The sequence below is a fragment of the Condylura cristata genome, unplaced genomic scaffold (genome assembly GCF_000260355.1).
Source record: "Condylura cristata isolate star-nosed mole 26May11 unplaced genomic scaffold, ConCri1.0 scaffold00017, whole genome shotgun sequence".
Classification (NCBI taxonomy): Eukaryota; Metazoa; Chordata; class Mammalia; order Eulipotyphla; family Talpidae; genus Condylura; species Condylura cristata.
This window is the reverse complement of record NW_004567118.1, coordinates 34,433,875-34,451,439: the sequence shown is the minus strand read 5'-3', so window position 1 is coordinate 34,451,439 and position 17,565 is coordinate 34,433,875. Positions and strand designations below refer to the sequence as shown.

General features: G+C 53.0%; 1 protein-coding gene across 5 annotated transcripts in view; it reads left to right on the top strand.

The window, feature by feature from the left end:
- ABR (active BCR-related) overlaps positions 1–17,565 on the top strand; it is a 173,049-nt gene that overhangs the window by 141,198 nt on the left and 14,286 nt on the right. The window contains exon 1 of one of the 5 annotated variants that reach the window (XM_004684815.2): positions 9,666–9,842. The exons of the other annotated variants lie outside the window; for them this stretch is intronic. Within the exon in view, the coding sequence (XP_004684872.1) occupies positions 9,681–9,842 (162 nt within the window). The 5' untranslated portion in view covers positions 9,666–9,680. Of the gene's footprint in view, positions 1–9,665; positions 9,843–17,565 lie in introns of those variants that run through there. 5 annotated transcript variants of the gene reach the window in all.

Here is a 17,565-nt window from a genome sequence, read left to right as displayed (position 1 = left end):
ACGGCCCCTCAGTGTTTTCAACTTGTGGAATTGTCTGCTGATGATGAGTCTTTCTGAATGTCACCCCATCATAAGTCAAGGAAGATCTGTATCCTTATTCTGCCTTCATCAACAGCACTCTGTAAGGCTCTAAGGATGTAACATGCCTGAATGACCTGGGCAGAGCTGTGTCATGCCATCCCGCTTCCATTAGTTTTTCCTCCATATCTGCTTAGAGTGAATGTTCCCGCTAAACAGCAGGCACTTTGTTGTGGATACAAAGAATGAACAGGATCTCATAAAAATGAAAACAGGAGGCCCTCCCTGGTGGTACAACGGGTTAGGACTCAGCACTGCAATCTGGCAGCAGCCACTTCAGTGTAAGTTCAGTCCCCACCCCGGAGGTGACCCACATGGCACAGCAGACCTCTCCTGTTTCACCCACTGCTCCCCTCAGCAGTGTTCTTCATCAGACGACCTGTTCTACTCCCAACTTTGTCTCTGGTGAATCCTCTCACAGCCCATGCACCTCTGGCCTGTACCCCAATTTTGTATGTATAAATAAAAATAAATCTTTTTTTAAAAAATTTAAAAAAAGAAAACAGATGAGAATTTTGAGCATTTGGCCAGTGTTGAAAGATTTTGAAGCCACACACAGCTCTGGTTCACAATATAGCTTCTCATCAGTTGGGAGAAACAAGATAAGTTCTTCCCTCCCTGAGGCCGTTTCTTTACCGGTACAATGGACTCCAGTGAGAGCCAAATGTAGGCATCTGGGAAGCCCTTGGCCCTGGCATAGTCAGCCGTTGTATCTGGACAGCACTTTAGCATGCTGTCAGATCCAGGCACGCTGTGCTCTTCCTTCCTGTGAGGAGTCTGGGTGTTGCTCGTCAAGCAGTCACACCCCACTCCAGAGGCTGTCCCTGCAGGTGAGCCCCTGTGTTTGGATGCTAGACGCAGGTGATAACGACCCAGCTTTGGTGAACCAACTTCAGAGCTGGTGGGGAGGTCAAGATTGGGTCCTCAGCACCGGCCGCCTGGTCTGAGGTTTCGCTACCGGGACCCGGGCTGTGCAGCTTTGGCTCCCCACTCTTGGAACAGCTCAGGCAGAGTGCAGAGGGAGCGTGGAGCTGGGAGCAAGGGATCATTGTCAGCCGGGAACCATGTCTGGTTTCAATTACTCTGCCTAGCATGAGGAAATTTGGAGTGCCTGTGGGTCAGGACCCTGTAGGGTCCATCCCAGTTCCCTCCCTCTGGCCCCTGAAGAGTCCTCCAGGGGTCAAGCATACCAGCTTCAGATCTTTATTGCCCAGGAGCCTGGCTCTGAGGCATTGGCCTGGTTGACCCTGGAGCCCCTTCCAGATCTGATCTACTCTGGTTCTTCATGGCTGGCACCCAGAGGCACCCGTGTCACCCTTGGTGGGATGACAGAAGGGCACCTCTGGCCTGGATGCCATCTCCCATTTGTTCTTCAAGCTACCATTGTCCACAGCTGGGCCCCTGCAAGTGATCTGATTTTGACTACAAGTGGGCAGGGTTAGTAGCTATGAGAAAGCCTTTGCCTAAGGAGCAGGCTAGAGAGCTTTTCCCTTCCATTCTGCCACCCTAGCCGCTGGCCTGGCGCCTTAGAGCCCTAGGCAATTTCCTGCCTTGGGATACCAGAGTGGCCAGGTTGGATGTCTCTCTCCAGCCTCTCCCCTGGAAGACAGATCCCTCCCCCACCCCAGCCTGGACCAGATGTGTACATCGAGGGGAAACATCTAGAGTTCGTGCTCTGAATCTTTGCTGCCTGCTACTGTTAGGGATGCCCACAGGGAGCTCTTCCTTTGCTATCACCATCACTGTGCCAACCCATGGGCACAGGAACGGGAGAGGTTGAACACCAGGACTGTCCTTCCAGGGGCCTGTGACTAAAGTCATTGTCCTGCCTGGCCCAGTTGTCCCAGCGGCTGCAGACTCACTTGCTTCTAGCTCCCCACCTGCTGTCACTCTTCAAGGCAGGTCTGCATGCCTCAGCTGTACTGGAGAGCGGGCAGCAGCCTGAGAAAGCCAGAGTCAGGTTCCCGGGGAGCGCCCACCCCTCTGTCCTTTGGCTTCCCCAGACTGTAGCATGAGCTCTCTCCTTGCTCCTGCTCAGCTGCCTCCATCTCCCAGGTGTTCCTGATTTGGGGAGCCTGGACTCTGCCCCGTGGATTCTGGAGACAGGAAGTATCCAATAGGAAGCAGATGGAGACTGGAGTCTCCCTCTCTCCCTCCTGCCCCATTTCGGAATGTCCTTTTGGCAGATAGGCTTGGTGCCCACTCCCCAGCCTGCCTCTGAGGGGTGGGCAGCAAGCAGAGAAGTTAATCACAGAAACCTTGGGAACTAATTCATTGAGGCCCTGAGGACATCCAACCTCCTGATGAACCAAAAGAGGGGTGCTCTCCTCTCAGACTGGGATTGGAGGAGTAGTGTAGATTCTGATGCAAAAGACCCAAGTGTAAGCCCCACTCTACTTTTAAGAGTGAGATGGTATTAAGTGACCCCTCTGAGTGTTTCCTCTGGAGCCTGGGTTAGTACTAAGTGAGACCTTGAAGGTGACTGTACCTGGGTAGCACACTCAGTAATGCTAACCTCCCTGCAAGCAGAACCTACTACTTCACCCTCCAAAAACACAGGTCACTAATGTGGACCCACTTTTGACTTTTCTCAGAACTTTTGAGAAAAGGACTTAGCAGAATTGCCAGGGAGCTCCCTGCTGAGGGCTGAGGCTGGGTGTGACTACCCACAGGGTCTCCTTAGTGACTGCCAGTGGCTTCAGGCCTGTAGCCTCCACACTGCCAGCCCAGTCTTTGCCATGGTGCTGAGGAGTCTAACCCCCAGATGCTGCTCCCCATGACTGGGATGGGCAAAGCTGGGTGCAGCCCTGCTCATACCCTTGGAGGCAAGAGCCAAGCTGTGCTGGCTTTGAGGCCAAGGTGACCTACAAAGCAGCGCCCAGTGGACTTGATGAGATAAGCGTTATTCCACCGCGTTGTTACTGAGCAAAACCTATGCCAGCAAAGCAGAAGCCTGGAGCTTTCCCAACGCTGAGAAGTAGAAGTAAGGCGTAAGTTTCACATCCAGAACTCTGACCTGGAAGTGTCCTTAAAAAGCCCCTAATCTCAATGGCCTCCACGTCTCTTCCGCCCTGAGGGAGAACAAGGGCTGATGGCCATGGTCAAGAGTACAGCAATTCTCATGAGACCTGTCCTTCAGAATTGCTCTGCTCCCCCACAGAACTTAAGATTTGAACCGGCCCCTTGAAAGGAGGATCAGGGGCTTCATACTCTGCCTGCAACGCTTGGGGATTACTAGGAGGAATCCCTCAAGGCAGGAGGTGGTGGACAAAGGAGGTGTAAGCAGGTAGGGTCCCCTATCGCTGCTTGTGGTCTTCTGCTTTTGACTGGGATTGGGGGGAGGTAGGTTATTTTTTTTAAGGCAGGGGGTGGGGGTGGTGGGTAGTGTCCTCTGCTGTCCAGGTCATTGGTGACCCTGGTCCACACTCCTGTTTGCCAGGTGTGGAAACTGAACTCAGAGAGGGAAAGTGGCTGCTAAGTCCACAGTAACTAGGCAGACTTGCACCTCAGGTTCCCTGGCACTATCTTCTGTCTGCTTGAAACTTGAAGTTGGGTGGAAAAGAGGTGCTTAATAAGAGAGAGAGAGACAAGCTCAGGGGTCTGCAGACCTGGACATATGTCAAACCCTCCTACCTGCGGCTGTTACATCTTCATAACATAACCTGACCCGGGGGTCCCTCAGGTGCTCTGCCCACGGGCCATGCTGGGAGACCCTGGCACAAAACATCCTTCCTGTGAGGAGGGAACAGGCAAGTGGCCAAGGGGATCTGGGTATTGGTCTGGCCGTGAACTGTGTCAGGGAGCCATGGATAGACATGTGGTGAGTGTGCTCGGCCTACTTTGTCCCTGGGTTTTCTTTTAGATAAGCAAGATGTTCCAAAGGCTCAAGTGGATTTTCCATGCCCCAGCATGCCTTGAGAATCACCAGGGGTTGCCAGGGACACGCCGCCACCAGGGCAGTTCTGTAGTGAACACACTCCAGGACTCTTTCAGCTTTGCCAGCCCACATAGAGCGCTCTGGAGATGCCCGCCAGGGCGCCAGCAGGGGCAAGAGGGGCGGTGTGGGAAACAGCACATGTTCTTCATGGTCCCTGAGTAGGCTCAGGCCTTTGGGGGAGATGGACCCCTCCGCATCTTGGGCAGGCTCGGTTGAGCTGTGAAACAGCTGATTTCTAATCCTGGCTTCCCTTGAGCCCACCCTGGAGCTGACACCTACCCACCCTGAGTGTTCATCTATAGCCACCAATAGTGTTTATCTACGGAGCTAAACTTTCAAAGCTTAGAGAGCAGCAACCCCAGGCTTGGCTGGTTAGCAGGCAGGGCCCAGGCCACAGGGAGTTCTGGCCTGGTGTCTGAAAGATCCTCCAGCTAATGTCTACTTATCTCCCTAAAGGAATAGGTCAGTGGTGGTGTGGCCAGGGCTCAGTTAAACTGTGACAAGGTCCTTCCTGCTTGGTATGTGGTGTGCATATTTACTAAATGAAAAACAAATTTGTAAACGAACGAAAATGTAACATCTAGGCTCAACTCTGCCACTACCTACTCAGTGACTTGCAGCAAAGTGTTCCCATGCCTGGGCTAGTGCAGGCCTTGACCAAGGCAGGTATTCAGAAATATGGGGTGGAGCGATAAGAGATGTAAATAGGTCTCACTTTCTCACTGTGTGGAGAGCCCTGCCCTTCTAGTGCACGGGATTTGGTGAAGGTCGAAAAAGGACCCAGAAAAAGGGCACAATGCACCTTAGGAATATAGAGATCCTGGGGCCCTCCCTGGTGGCACAGTGTGTTAAACGCAGCAGTACAGAGCTAGCCGGAGCCGCTTCAGCAAGTGTTGATCCCCGGCCAGGGGTGTGGCCCACAGGGTGCAGCAGGCCTCTCCTGTCTCTCCCGCTGGTCCCCTATAGTGTACTTTTGTCAGTCTGCCTGTTCTGCTCCACACTCTGTCCCTGGTGAATCTACTCACCGCCCCTGTACCTCTGGCCACACCCCAGCTCTGTATGCATAAATAAATAAATGCTTTTTTTAAAAAAAAGGAATATAGGGATCATAGAGCCATTAATTTTAATGGCTCCCATTTCTCACAGTTCACCTGTGATGGGCCACCCTCCCTGCCTACCCACACTCCCTCTTCAAGCACCCCAGTGTCCTGGCTTCCATGCACTGTCTGCCTGCTGGCTTTCTCTCTGCCTGGGCTCCTGTGCCTCTCTGAGCAGGAACCTGCAGGCTTCCTTTCTGCAGCTCTGGCAGCCTCAGACCCATTTGTTCTCTGCTATCACCTTGTCCCTAGCTTTGCTCCTTTGGGACCTGCTCCATACTGCTCTGTGGGGCTGAGAAGGGGCATTTTTTTGTGGGCTGACCACATCCCGCAAGATCCTCCTCCTCAGAACCACCCCAGGCTCCTATCAGGTTCCCAGCCCCAGCACCCAGGACTCTCTAGGTAACCAGTTTGTCTCTCCCCTCCCCCCTGCTTCCAGGTTGTCTTCAGTGGGCTACATGTGGCCTTGGTCTAGCTGGCTACTCAGAAACTCTCTTTCCTGGCTTACAGTCATTTGACTAAGAATCAGGGAATTGGGGTTCTTGTCTGGGGTTTAGGTCATTCCATGGGAGAAGGGAGGTCACTTCAGACAAGTGCTAGCATCATCCCAAGGTTCTGAGAAAGAACCTTCCTCATGTTCACAGGCTGAAGGGTTTTCCTGGAAGCTGTCCCTGCCCCCAGTTGTCACCAAGGCAGCATCTGTGGCAGTCCCTGCCTCTCCCTCCCACACAACTCAGATTGTATCTATTCACTATTGACCTTTTTCTTCACTGATGCTGCTATTCACGCACTTTAACCTGATTTTGCTTCAGTTCTGAAGTTGTGCTTGATGGCTGGTCCCAGCCACTTATGTATATACCCCGTCCCTAAGTATATCTGGGGGTCCTACCTTGCGTCTCCCTAGGGACAGCCCCTCTCATTCCTTTGCACTGATTCAGAAAGGGGAGGAGGGAGGATAGGACAGTCTACTAGGAATGTTTTTAATTCCAAAGTCAGCAACATCTGTTTGAGTGGGCCTGACCGCCCAGGCTCTGTTTATCCAGCCAAGAGGCCCATATACCTCCTCAGAAGCAGGTTCTGCCAGGTGGTGTGGTGTGTGGGTGGATGGAAGGGATGGACAGAGTGGAAAGGGATGCGGGCCTTCCTGGGGCACCAGGACAGCCTGAGACTAGCCCGCCCATCCAGCAAAGGTGAGGAAGGAACCAGAATTCAGACTGCTGCTTTGAAGAATCTGCTGGGGACATATGTCTTGCACAAACCGCCCTCTCCTCCTGCAGCCTGTTCCTAGACCAGACCATTGATTCCAGGAAGGAGTGAGTCAGGCTTGGGGAAAAGAAGGCAAATCTGTGCTGTCCCCAGAGAGTGCCCCCAGCCCACGGGGAAGAAGAGAAAGATGAGCATCTCAAGGGAAGAGCCTCCCAAACAGGCGGCCCATCTGCTAAGGCGCTTATGTCACCATGGAGACTAGTTGGCAGCCTTTCATCCAATCAGAGCTTGCTTTACCCAGACAGGTGTTGAGCCTGGAGTTCCTAAGGCAGACAAGCATAGGGCTTTGGGAACAGTATCCACACTGCCCTGCCCCCCACATACCCGTGGGCAAGGGGGTGGAGGGGAAGTGCACACTGTGCACAGCATTCCCCCAAACTGCACCCTGTGGTATGTGACCTATTTAGAGGAACTAGAACCTTAGAAAGCCAGTGAGGGGTCAGTTCTGAAGTTAGCCAGCCAGTGGTGCCAAGCGCTGACCACGTGTGACCAGCGGTTATAATAGGCTCCTTACTGGCCAGTTACACAACCAGCAGTTGCACTTTAGCTGAGGGGTACAGACAAAAGCCAGGTTTGGGGGCCCTTTGCCAAGCCCTCCTCCAGGAAGACTTCCTTGATTGCCTTTGACCAGAAATGGTTTCTTATTTTCTCTTGACTTTCATGGTGTTTTCTTTGTCTATTCTTGGGACATAAGACAGGGTTTCTTTTTTTTTTTTATCTTAGATTTTAAAAACTTTTATATGAATAATGCATATATATTCACCAAAAAAAAAATTGGAAAAAAATTTTTTACAGAGAAGAGACTAGGTTTCTTGAGGACAGAGACAATGCTCCGTCCACCTGGCTATGCTGTGTGGTAGGGGCACCACTGAGGTGTGCAATACCGGAGCCTACATCTGTCGGGTTCCACAGTTGTTGAGCCCAGTCTTTTGATTCATCTCTAATTCCTCAGCCCTGCCCCAGGGTTATGCACATGGCCAGGCCCTCCCTCCATCTGTACCTTTTGAATTAAATAAATGGAATAAAAAGAGGGATATGGGGATGAAAAAAGCCTTCCTGGAAGAAATGGGTTTTATGGCAGAGGGGCGAGAAAGCAACCTGACCCTTCACAGGGCTGAGGAAGACTCTTCAGAGGTGGCACCCGGCTTCCCCTGGAGAGTAAGGTGAAAACCAGATAGGGAAGAGTAGCCCTGGCCTCTGCTGGGCAGGGAAGTATCTCTGCCTCTCCCCTTGGTGCTGGGTGTGCGGGGACCCTTTTGGCTAAGTGACTTTGGCAGCTTTGGCTCAGGAGTGAGGAAGCTCTGTGCAGCCCTGGCAGTTCAACCCTGTCAGCACTGTGCAGAGAAGAGTGTATAGTGTGGGGCCCTGAAATTGAGGGCCTGGCCTGGCCACCTTGCAGACAGCCAGACATGTCCCAGGTCCCCATCTTCACCAACCAGGCAGAGCCTCCTTTGGGAATAGCACATAATTTTGTAGGCAGCCAGCCCTCTCTTGGTTGATGGACCAGCACAAGTTGGGCAAGCTTCTTGATTGTCTCCTCTTCCTCAAGTGGAAATGGGTTGCTGATACTTATTTCATAAGGTTGGGGGAACACTTAGTGAGTTAATCCATATGGAGGATTGGGGTGGTGCTTCTCACATAAAGCTTCAATAAAGAGCACCTCTTGGCTATCTCTGCAATAAAGTCAGCCTTTCTCAAAAAAAAAAAAAAAAAAAAAACCCACTACCTATAGGCCGGTTGAGATCCAGCAGCCCATTCAAGCACCAAGGGTTGCGTCTATGCCCTGACCCACCTGCCTTGGGCTCAACCAAGAAATATCCCAACCCAGATCTTTTTCCTGAATCCAAAGACCAACCAACTTTAGCAAGGCCCAGAGGTTGAGAGTACTAGATGAGTGAGACCTGTCACTGCCCAGCTGCATGAGCTCAGATGTGGACAACCCCACTCCAGCCCCAGTTCTCACCATTCTAAAGCAGGGTCAATAACACCACCACCACAAAAGCTGGGAGGCTTAAATGCAATTGGATTTCGAAACCCCTTGTGTGGGAACTGATTCATAGTTGGCATTATGACAGTGCTGGTTTCCGTGCCTGTCTTGTGCCTGGGTAGGGGTGCATCCTGGACGTTCTCGGCTTTTTGTCCAGACTTTCCTTTCTCTTTCTCCAAGTGCCATACTCTAATTTGTACTTTACCTTAAAAATTGACTCACTGTTTACTCTGGTTAAAATGTTCATATACCAAGTTCTTTCCTCTCTATTGTCCTGTTGCTTGTGGGCATCCTCCACCCCCGACAGCATAAACCCTTTGGGGTTTTCTAGTGAGGTATGTGGGGCTGGGGCAAGCACCTCTTAGTGGACACCTGCGACCAGTGTCATCCTTGGTTTATGCACATGCGGCAGATTCCTCTGGGGCCTGCTGATGCCACTAGAGAGGCCGCCCCACTAGGGAGCTTCACGCTTTACATTCCCACAAGAGGTGGCTGGCTGCAAGTGCCAGCCCACTTGTGTCTGGCCCTGTCACCAAGTTGGCTCAGAAGGAGATGCCTTGAGGGCAGGAGTTGGAGGCAGGGCTAGTTGCACTCAGGGACAGAGGCAGTCCTTTGCCCGGACCTCCCTCAGCTGTTGATAGTCAGATTCCAGCTCCTGCCCCTGAACCCACACTCATGCAGACCACCATTTGGCTTCCCCAGCCTCCCTCGGACTTCCCAGCCCCTCCATGGAAAAGCCCAGTGGTGAAAGGGTTAACTGGAAACCTAGAGGGGAAGGGACTGGATTGTATTTAGCTGCTGTCAAACTTTATTTAGTAGGGGTGAGAGGGAGGGCCCACAGGGCTGCTAGGGAGAAGCCCCAGCCTGCCAAGAGTTAAAACCCGGAGGCTGGGTTTTTTGGAGGGGGCAGCCTCCAGCGCCTTCTTTTGAGTCACTTCCTCTGTTGGGGGCAGAGGGGGGTGCTGCCTTGGGCTGGCTGTGTGCCCCAGGCACTGGGGCCGCCCAGCCAGCTAGGACCAGAGCTGCGGTGGAGGAGCTGGCCCTAGCTGCGGGAGGTACCCGGCTGAGACCTCCTCCTTAGGCGGCAGTCTCGGGGGAGGGAGGGCTGCAGAGGGGAGGAGAAAAGCAGAGCCTCGCACTATGCGCTTCCCCGCCTGGCTCCAGTAACAGCCGGGCCGCTCCAGGCTGGGTGCTCCTCGAGCTGCGTCTAGGGCGCCGGCTCCCGCTGAGTCCCTCCGCCAGTGCTGCGTGCCTCTTGCATCCGGAGCTGGCCCCTGAGGGTCACTGTCGGGGCCGAGCTCCGCCATCGATCGGCATGACTGACGTCCTGCCCCAGCCTGACTGCAGCCTGAAAGCGGTCTGCGAGCCTCTGGAGCGCTGCTGCCTGGATCGGCTGGAGGACCCGGGGAGCAAGCGGGCCCCCAACACGGGTGCCCGGCTCTGGGGCCGGGTGCGCAGCAAGCTGCTCCGCCAAAAGGTGCGGCTGGGGAGGGTGTTGCTGGGTGGGACAAGGCGAGTGGGCTGGAGGGGGGACTGAGGGTTGAGGAGGGGCTGGGGCTACCACTGTGCTTCCACCCTCTATCTCTGGAGCTCTGCGACAAGCTCCTGCCTGGGGAGCCCTTAAACTGGCTGGGTATGAGTGTGTGTCTGCTGGAAGTGGCCTTAATTTGATGCTCAATGCCAGTTGCTACCCCCTCCCCTGCTGTGTTCTTGCATCTGTCCCTGTCTCAGAAAAAGTGGTGGGGGGTTGTCTCCTGTGGAAGAGGATTCTGCCTGGCTTCTTTCTGAGACTATACTGGCAGGAATGTGAGCAGATCAAGCAAGGAGCAAATAGGTCTGTGTCCCCCGCCCTTGGTGCCCAGTAGACCCCCACGCCCTATATCCATTGGGCATCGCTGGCTGTCCCTTTGCTGAGGGGCACTGACAGAGCACCTAACACCCCAGCCATGTGAGGTTTCTTTGTGCAAGGAGCAGGGGAGGGCTGTAGCGAAGAAGTCTTGGTGCTACTGAGTCTGGGGGCTACAGGCCACCTCTTCAAGGACCACCCAGATGACTGCCCGCTCAGCGCCAACCAGGCAGCAAGCAACTCACGCACTGGGCCAGGGGCTTCCTGACCCAGCAGGCAGCTTGACCAAGCTATGCCAGGGCAGACTGCCCATCCTGCGTGTAGCCCCTGACCTGAGTGGGGATTAAATTCTGAGATAGAAGCTGACTGTCCTGCAGCTGGGCAGGCGGCCTCAAGGCTGGCTTTGGGCCCTGGCATCCGGCATCCAAGGAAGAGCCAGACCCAGTGCCTCGCACATAGTAAGCGCTTGATAATGGGAGGGGAAATTAATCTCCTAGGCACGGTGTCACACGTGCCTGTGCTGGCTGGCCAGGGCTGCCCCCATCATTCATGGTATTGATAAGGGAAGACCAGTGTGTGTGGTTGATAGGGATTTGCTGGCCCTCCTGTATTTCATACGGGAACCATTTTCTGGCAAGTACTCACTGCCAGCAAACATGGGGACTCCCGCCACCTGCCTTGAGGAAGTGATCTTGGATCGTTATCTGGTTTCATCCCCTGCCATTGAGGCATACTTGACCTCCCAGAGGTGACATCAGTCCTAGAAAGTGCTGGGCAGGGCAGCAACTTGAGCTGTCCTGTAGTGGACCCTGTGTCACCTTCAGCCTCTCTGGGGACCAGGCCAGCACAGCCTTGCTGGCCTCAGCTGCTACCAAAGCCCCTCTGTGCTGAGGCAGCTGTCTGTGGCCGGCAGAACGGAGCCGTCTCCCCCACACATACACCCCACACTCCCTCTCCCCAGCCCCTGCTGAGTTCAGCAGACACCAACCTAAAGCTCTTCCTCTGTTCCCAAATCTCAAGGTTGGTGAGAAACTGACCCTGCAGGTTCCTGGCCTAGTTCCAGCTAGATAGAGTACTTCTGATTTACCTGCCCATTTGGGGAGGTGCCTGGCAGTGGGGAGGTAACTTTTTTTTTTTTTTTTTATTAAAAAGTTTATTTTTACATCATTTTTCACATTTTTTTTTCATCTCAATTGTAATCCCCACGGGTTTCCCATCACCAAATCACCCCTGTGCCACCACCATAGTCCCGTGCATTTCCCTCCCTTCCCCCCCCCCCCGTTTTTGATCCCATTCCCCACTCCACCCCCACAGAATGTCTCTGGTCTATGGTTGTTCATTATTTTTGTTATTTTCTCGCCTGGTCCATTATACTCCTGCTATGAGTGAAACCATCCGGTATTTTTCTTTCTCTTTCTGGCTTATCTCACTCAGCATGATCTTTTCCAGCTCCATCCAAGTTGCTGCAAAAGACATGTGTTTCTCTTTTTTGGTTGCTGAGTAATATTCCATTGTATATATGTACCACATCTTTCTAATCCAGTCATCTACTTTTGGGCATCTGGGCTGCTTCCATGTTTTTCCAATTGTAAATAAAGCAGCAATAAACATGGGGGTACAAGTATCTTTTTCAATCAGTGTTTTTGTGTCTTTTGGGTAGATACCTAGGAGTGGGATTGCTGGGTCATAGGGAAGCTCCATGTTTAGCAGTTTGAGGAACCTCCAAACAGTTTTCCATAGTGGTTGTACTAGTTTGCATTCCCACCAGCAATGCAGGAGAGTTCGGGAGGTAACTTTTAAACCCTGACAGTCTTGTTGTTTTTTTCTGTGTGTGTGTTTCAGGGAAAATGAAGTAACTATCAATAATTCTTCAGCCACTTTTGCCTCTGCCAGCTCTGTGTCTAATGGTGCTTTCAGGGAAAGCATAGCAGGAGGCCCTGGGCTGAGAGGTGTCAGCAGAACTGCAGGATAACTCTGGCACTGGGATGCTTTATGTGGCCAGTGACTCCAGTCTCCTAACTCCTGCTGTGTGACAGAGGATGTTGGTGACCCAGACACTGGAGTCTGCACATGGTAATAGAGGGGCTTTATGTACCATGCTGTGCCTGCCTTGCTGTGCCCAGGCTGGTGGGTGAGCAGGAGGGCCTGTGGAGCTAGGCCAGCTGCCCGCTTCTCTTCTTCCCCCAGCGGCATTAACCTACTTTTCCTCAGTGCAGCCTGAGCACTGCCAGGGAGAGGGGGCTAGGATCAGGCAGCAAATTAGGCGCTTAGCTGGAAGGGGGCAGGGGTACCAGGTACCACCCAGCCTGGCCGGAAGGGTCACTTCCTTAGCGCTTCATTACTTAGCCTAGGACCAGGCACCTGTGTCCCTCCTGCTCCCCTCTGAATAATTCCTCACAGGCTAGAGGCGAGTGCATGAGCTTCCATCTTGGGACCTGTGGTAGAACTAAAGAATCTGTTCAGATGGAAAAATCTCCTGGGTGGCTTCTGGGCTAAAGAATTTCCAGTTGCTGGAAGACCTCTCATGGGCTGTTTTTGAGGGGTCCAAGGGGCTAAGAGGACTTGGGGTTGTTTTTGTCCCCAAGGACACCTCTTACTTGGCATTTGGTTCGTGGTATGAGCATTCAGCAGGGAGACACATGCTGTTGGCTTTGTGGGTTTTGCCAGTGCTCTCAAAATTTAGCATTGCATGTCTGCTTTCTTTTTTCTTTCTCTTTTTTTTTTCTTCAAATTATATTCACGTAGACCAGGCTCGGTGCTTTCTCTTCCTTCCTTCCCACCAGATTCTAGATCCTTAGGTGGTACTTTGAAGACAGAGGGTCTAAAAGAGGCATCCCATCTCCCACCCCATGAAGTGTTCAAAATTCTCAGTGAGGTCAACTTAGAGAAGCCATGGAGAAGCTAGGAGGCACCCTGTAAGAGCAGAAGCATTTGTCTAAGGGAAGAAATCTAGGTCCCTGAAGTCTCTGTAACAGCAGACACCCTGATCCAAACCAGGCCAGATGCTGGCCTTAGCTGACAGGATCTGGGGATATGAAGGCTATGAGGGAGAGTTGGAAAGTTCTTCTGGTCTGCCTCAAAGGTCTAAGAATACCCTTCCCTCAGACTGTAGACCAGCAGGGTGATGAGGTATTGGCTGCTGAGCCCCAGAGTGAACCCACCTGCTCTGTGAGGGGCCTTTGCTTCCCTCCAACCAAAGGAAGGACACTTATCCAGAAAATCCTAAGACTGAAAAGAGTCCCATTCTTTGTCCTCTTGGGTACCAGCACCAGTGCCCACACCTCCCAGAGTTCATCCTTGAACTCAACAGTCCTTTCTGACAGGTGGCATGGTGCACAGGCCAGTGCCCATGGTGTGCTCAGCCATTCATGGGTGGGGTGTTCCAGGCATTGAGAGGCCAAAGTGCAGGGGTATAAGACGGATCTATGTTTTAGGCTCAATTGTTTTATAATCTAACTCGGCATCAAGTAAAATCTTGAAAACTTATGCAAGAGGCATCTATCCCACCCTGGCACTGCCCTCTCCTTCCCTGCCTTCCTCCACTGAATTTCCGGTAGGGGAAGGACCTGCATCCATGTGTTCATTCACACACTCACCCCTCTCCGTACAGTGATCACTCAGCTGCAGAAAAGGGACAGTAGCACCCCCATCCCCTCCTATGGTCAGAGACCCTGGTGCCAGCTACTTCTTCCTGGAACTCTCTCTACATGGGGCAGGGTTGTAAACTGGCAGGCTGAGGGGTTGGAAGGTGATGTGAAGATTTCCCTGCCTTCCCAGAGCCAATGTGCTCCTTATAGTATTTGTTCACCCCCTAGAGAGAGAAGACCTTACTCCTGGGGCCATATGGGTGAGTGGTCTCCTGATCCCCTGTGTTCCCACTCACTTGCTTAGTTGGCTCCCAGGAAGCCTGTTTGATTCCACAGAGCAGGAGTCCTCAACTCTGAGGATCTGATGAAAGTTTTAAAGCCCCCACCCAGAGGGGTGATAATGCACAAGTTTTATGCTGTGACAAAGAGGGTCCTGGACACCTAGGTAGGAACTTCTGCTCTAGGCGAACTTGGGAAAGTGCTGTTCGTCGGCACTGGGGCAGTTCAAAGGGGCACTGGCCCTCTCCAGCACCTCTGCAGCCTCATAGGTGTCTCGGCCAGTCAGCCACACTGGGCTTGGGGCCTGCCCTGGCTTTCGGATGGCATAGGACAAGTCGGCTGAGCCTGACAATCTAGGTGGTTCCCAAAAGACCAAAACTGCCTGGGCCCAATGTTGCCAGTAGACCGAGTCTGGGAGGCCCTGTGAGGCACACATTTTAGAAGGATCCCAGAACTTTCTCAGGTGCTGCTTTGGGGGAGTTGGGTCAGGGAGCACTAACCTAGAGAGGCCCAATCCTCTGCCAAGTTGCCCTGCCCACAGTTGCCCACACTGTTTGTTAGCTGGTTCACAGGTGCTCTTCAGGCTTCCTTTCTCCTTCCTATCAGCTCACACGGAGAGCAGGAGGGTGCTGGCATCTTGACAGCCCCGTGGCACCATAAGGAACACACAGCCACTGTGCCTAGAACCTGCCCGCCAGATCCTGGGAGAAAACCAGTCAGGCCAGCATCCCCAGTGAGCCGTACCCTTTGACTAAGGAGGCCCAATTGTCTTTGGTCCCCTGGGGTAGACTGTAGGGAGGACAGGATGGGGAGCTACCCTTAGGATTCTTCAGCAGAAAGGCTGGGAGGTCCCTGGTAACTCCACAGTGACTTCCTAATTCTGCTTTGACTGGAAGAGAGGACATTTGCTCCTGAGCTAGAAAATAGAACCATCTCTAGCCTAGTAGTGACCCATCCAGGGTTGGTGCCTCAGACAGGCACAGACAGAACAGCGGGAGCCGCAGTTCCCCTTCCAGTCAGATGCTTGAATGCCTCTCCTTAGAGCACTGTACCACTCAGGCTCATGTGCACAGGATACCAGGCTGTCCAGAGTGCAGAGCATTTATCCCTCTAATCTTGAATCTATTGATTTTTTTTTCTAAAGATTTATTTATTTATGCAATTTATTTATTTATGCATACAAGAACTGGGGTACAGGCCAGAGGTGGGGGAGGTGAGGTGAAAAGACTCGCCAAAGACAGCGTGTGGAGTAGAACAGATGAACAGACTAAAATACACCGTTGAGGGGAGCAGCAGGTGAGACAGGAGAGGTCTGCTGCACTGTGTGGGTCACCTCCCTGGTCAGGGATTGAACTCAGACCACAGTGGCTGCAGATAGCTTCATTGTGTTGCGCTTTAACCCTTTGCCCTTGAATCTATTGTTTTAACTTGCTGTGTGAACTTGGGTAAATCTCTTCACCTCTCTGGTTCTCTGGCACCCGTATAATGAAGAAACCGAGCAGGATGATCTAGATCCAGCTCATGTGATGATTTTGGCCATGTCTCAAGATTCTTGTTTCTAAGCCTTAAGCCCTCAACACCCTGGGAAAGTCTAGATGGGAGAGGTCACTTGGTTGCCCCTGGGCCAAGGCCAGCCATTCACTGAATACAGGAGAAGCAAGGCAAGCGAGAATGCAGGACTTCTTCACCCCTGTCCTAAGGTATCCCAGTGGAACAGCCTTGCTTTCTGCACCCCGCAAAGCCCAGTTTGTCCACTTGGCTCTGAATATTGGTGGGGTACCTTCCCTGGGCTGGGCCAGAGGTGGCTCAGGCAGCAAGGTCTTGCTCTCATGGAGCTTTCTGTCTCTAGGAGTCAGCCAGTAAGTAAGATCACTTCACATTGGACAGGGCTATCAAGAAAATACACCTGGGTGATGGACCAAAAAAAGTAATAAAGCAGAAGGGACATTTCTTGAGATAATTTTTAACTCAGATTTAAATGGCAAAAAGGATTCAACTTTGAAAGGGCCAGGAACAGCACGTTCCAGGCCAGGGAACCAGCTGGGTAAAACCAGGATGCATTCAGAGGTAGACATAGGCCCCTGGGAGAGTAGTGCTAGCCTGAGACAGAGGGCGACCTTTAGGTCCTGTCTGGTCCTGTGCAGACCACAACAGAACTCGGCTTTACTCTGTGCAGCAGGAAGCCACTGGGCATTTAAGCCCAGTGTTAGTGACGCTCACACATTTTGAGCACAATGTGAGTTCAGTGATGACCTGCGGGTGTTCCCATTGCCCACTCGCTTTCATATGCATCTCATGGACACACAGTGGTCACAGTGGAGTCAGCACTGAGCTCAGGCAGCCAGGCCCAGAGCAGGCTTAGCCATGGTGCCACCCTGCTGAGGAGGCCTGAGCTCACTCGGGGCCTGTGGCTGTTGCTCAGGAGTCCAGTTGGGATGGTCATGGAAGCAGGATGAGGGCTGCCGGCCCAGGATAGGATGCCTCTGGATGTGGGATTCTTCCCAGTGGCCCTCAGCCTAGCATGTTGTGTACAGAAACGGACACACCAGTTACTCCTGATGTTGTCTCATTACCGTGAGACCTGTGACATGTGGGGCCCAGGGAAGACTCCCTCAAGAGGTCGCAGGCAGGAAGTCTCTCACCTTGGACTTTTACCTCTGAGGGCCCCCCTTCCCTTTGGGGACAGAGCAGCTGAGGAGTGCCTGTGTTGCTTTGCTCTGACCAGTTCCTTTTCCCCACACTCCCCCATCCCTGCTCCCATGGTGCCCTAACATGGCCCTCAGTGGGGTCAGCTGCCCAGCTTGGTTTAAGGTCTGGCTCTGGATGAGGTCTCCAGACTGTCCAGAGCAGGGATGCCAGTGGTAGGTTGCCAACAATAAAGAAGACTCTGGGAGAGGCTGGCCCAGCATCGGGCTGAAGCAGCCGGTGTGAGCTGTCTGCCGTCCAGAGTGTGCCGGGGAAGGCAGATCTTAGTGGGTGCTTCGAGACCAAACTGGCTTCAATAAAAGCCTCATTCAGAGCTGCTAAACCCTTTCCATATGTGGACCCTGGGGAACTTCAAAGTTCTGGGGAGGGGTCGGGGAGGGGGGTAGAGGTGCAGGGCCTCATCCTGGTGCCTTGCAGCACAGAGTCAGCGTAAACCTGCTGTGTGGCCTGGAGGGGGTGCCCGACCTTCAGGGGGAGGCAGGGTTTTCTTCTTATTGTAGAGGCCCTGGGCTCTGGGAAAAGGGTGAGTTTGCTGAGCCTGGGCCGGGTCTCTGCTGACCCAGCTGCTGAGCTGGAAGCTAAGATGTAGGCCCTGGCACGCAGGCCCCTCCCACTCCACCCTGCCACTCTGGGTTTCTCTCAAAACAGCCACACAGCCACGTTGACGGAATCCTCCAGTACCCTCCCGGAGAGGGAGGCAAGGCTGGCTCCTGAAAGCTCCCTGCCTCTCACGCCTGTGGTCTGTCCCAATGACAGGCTGGCTTTGGTATTCCATGGGGACC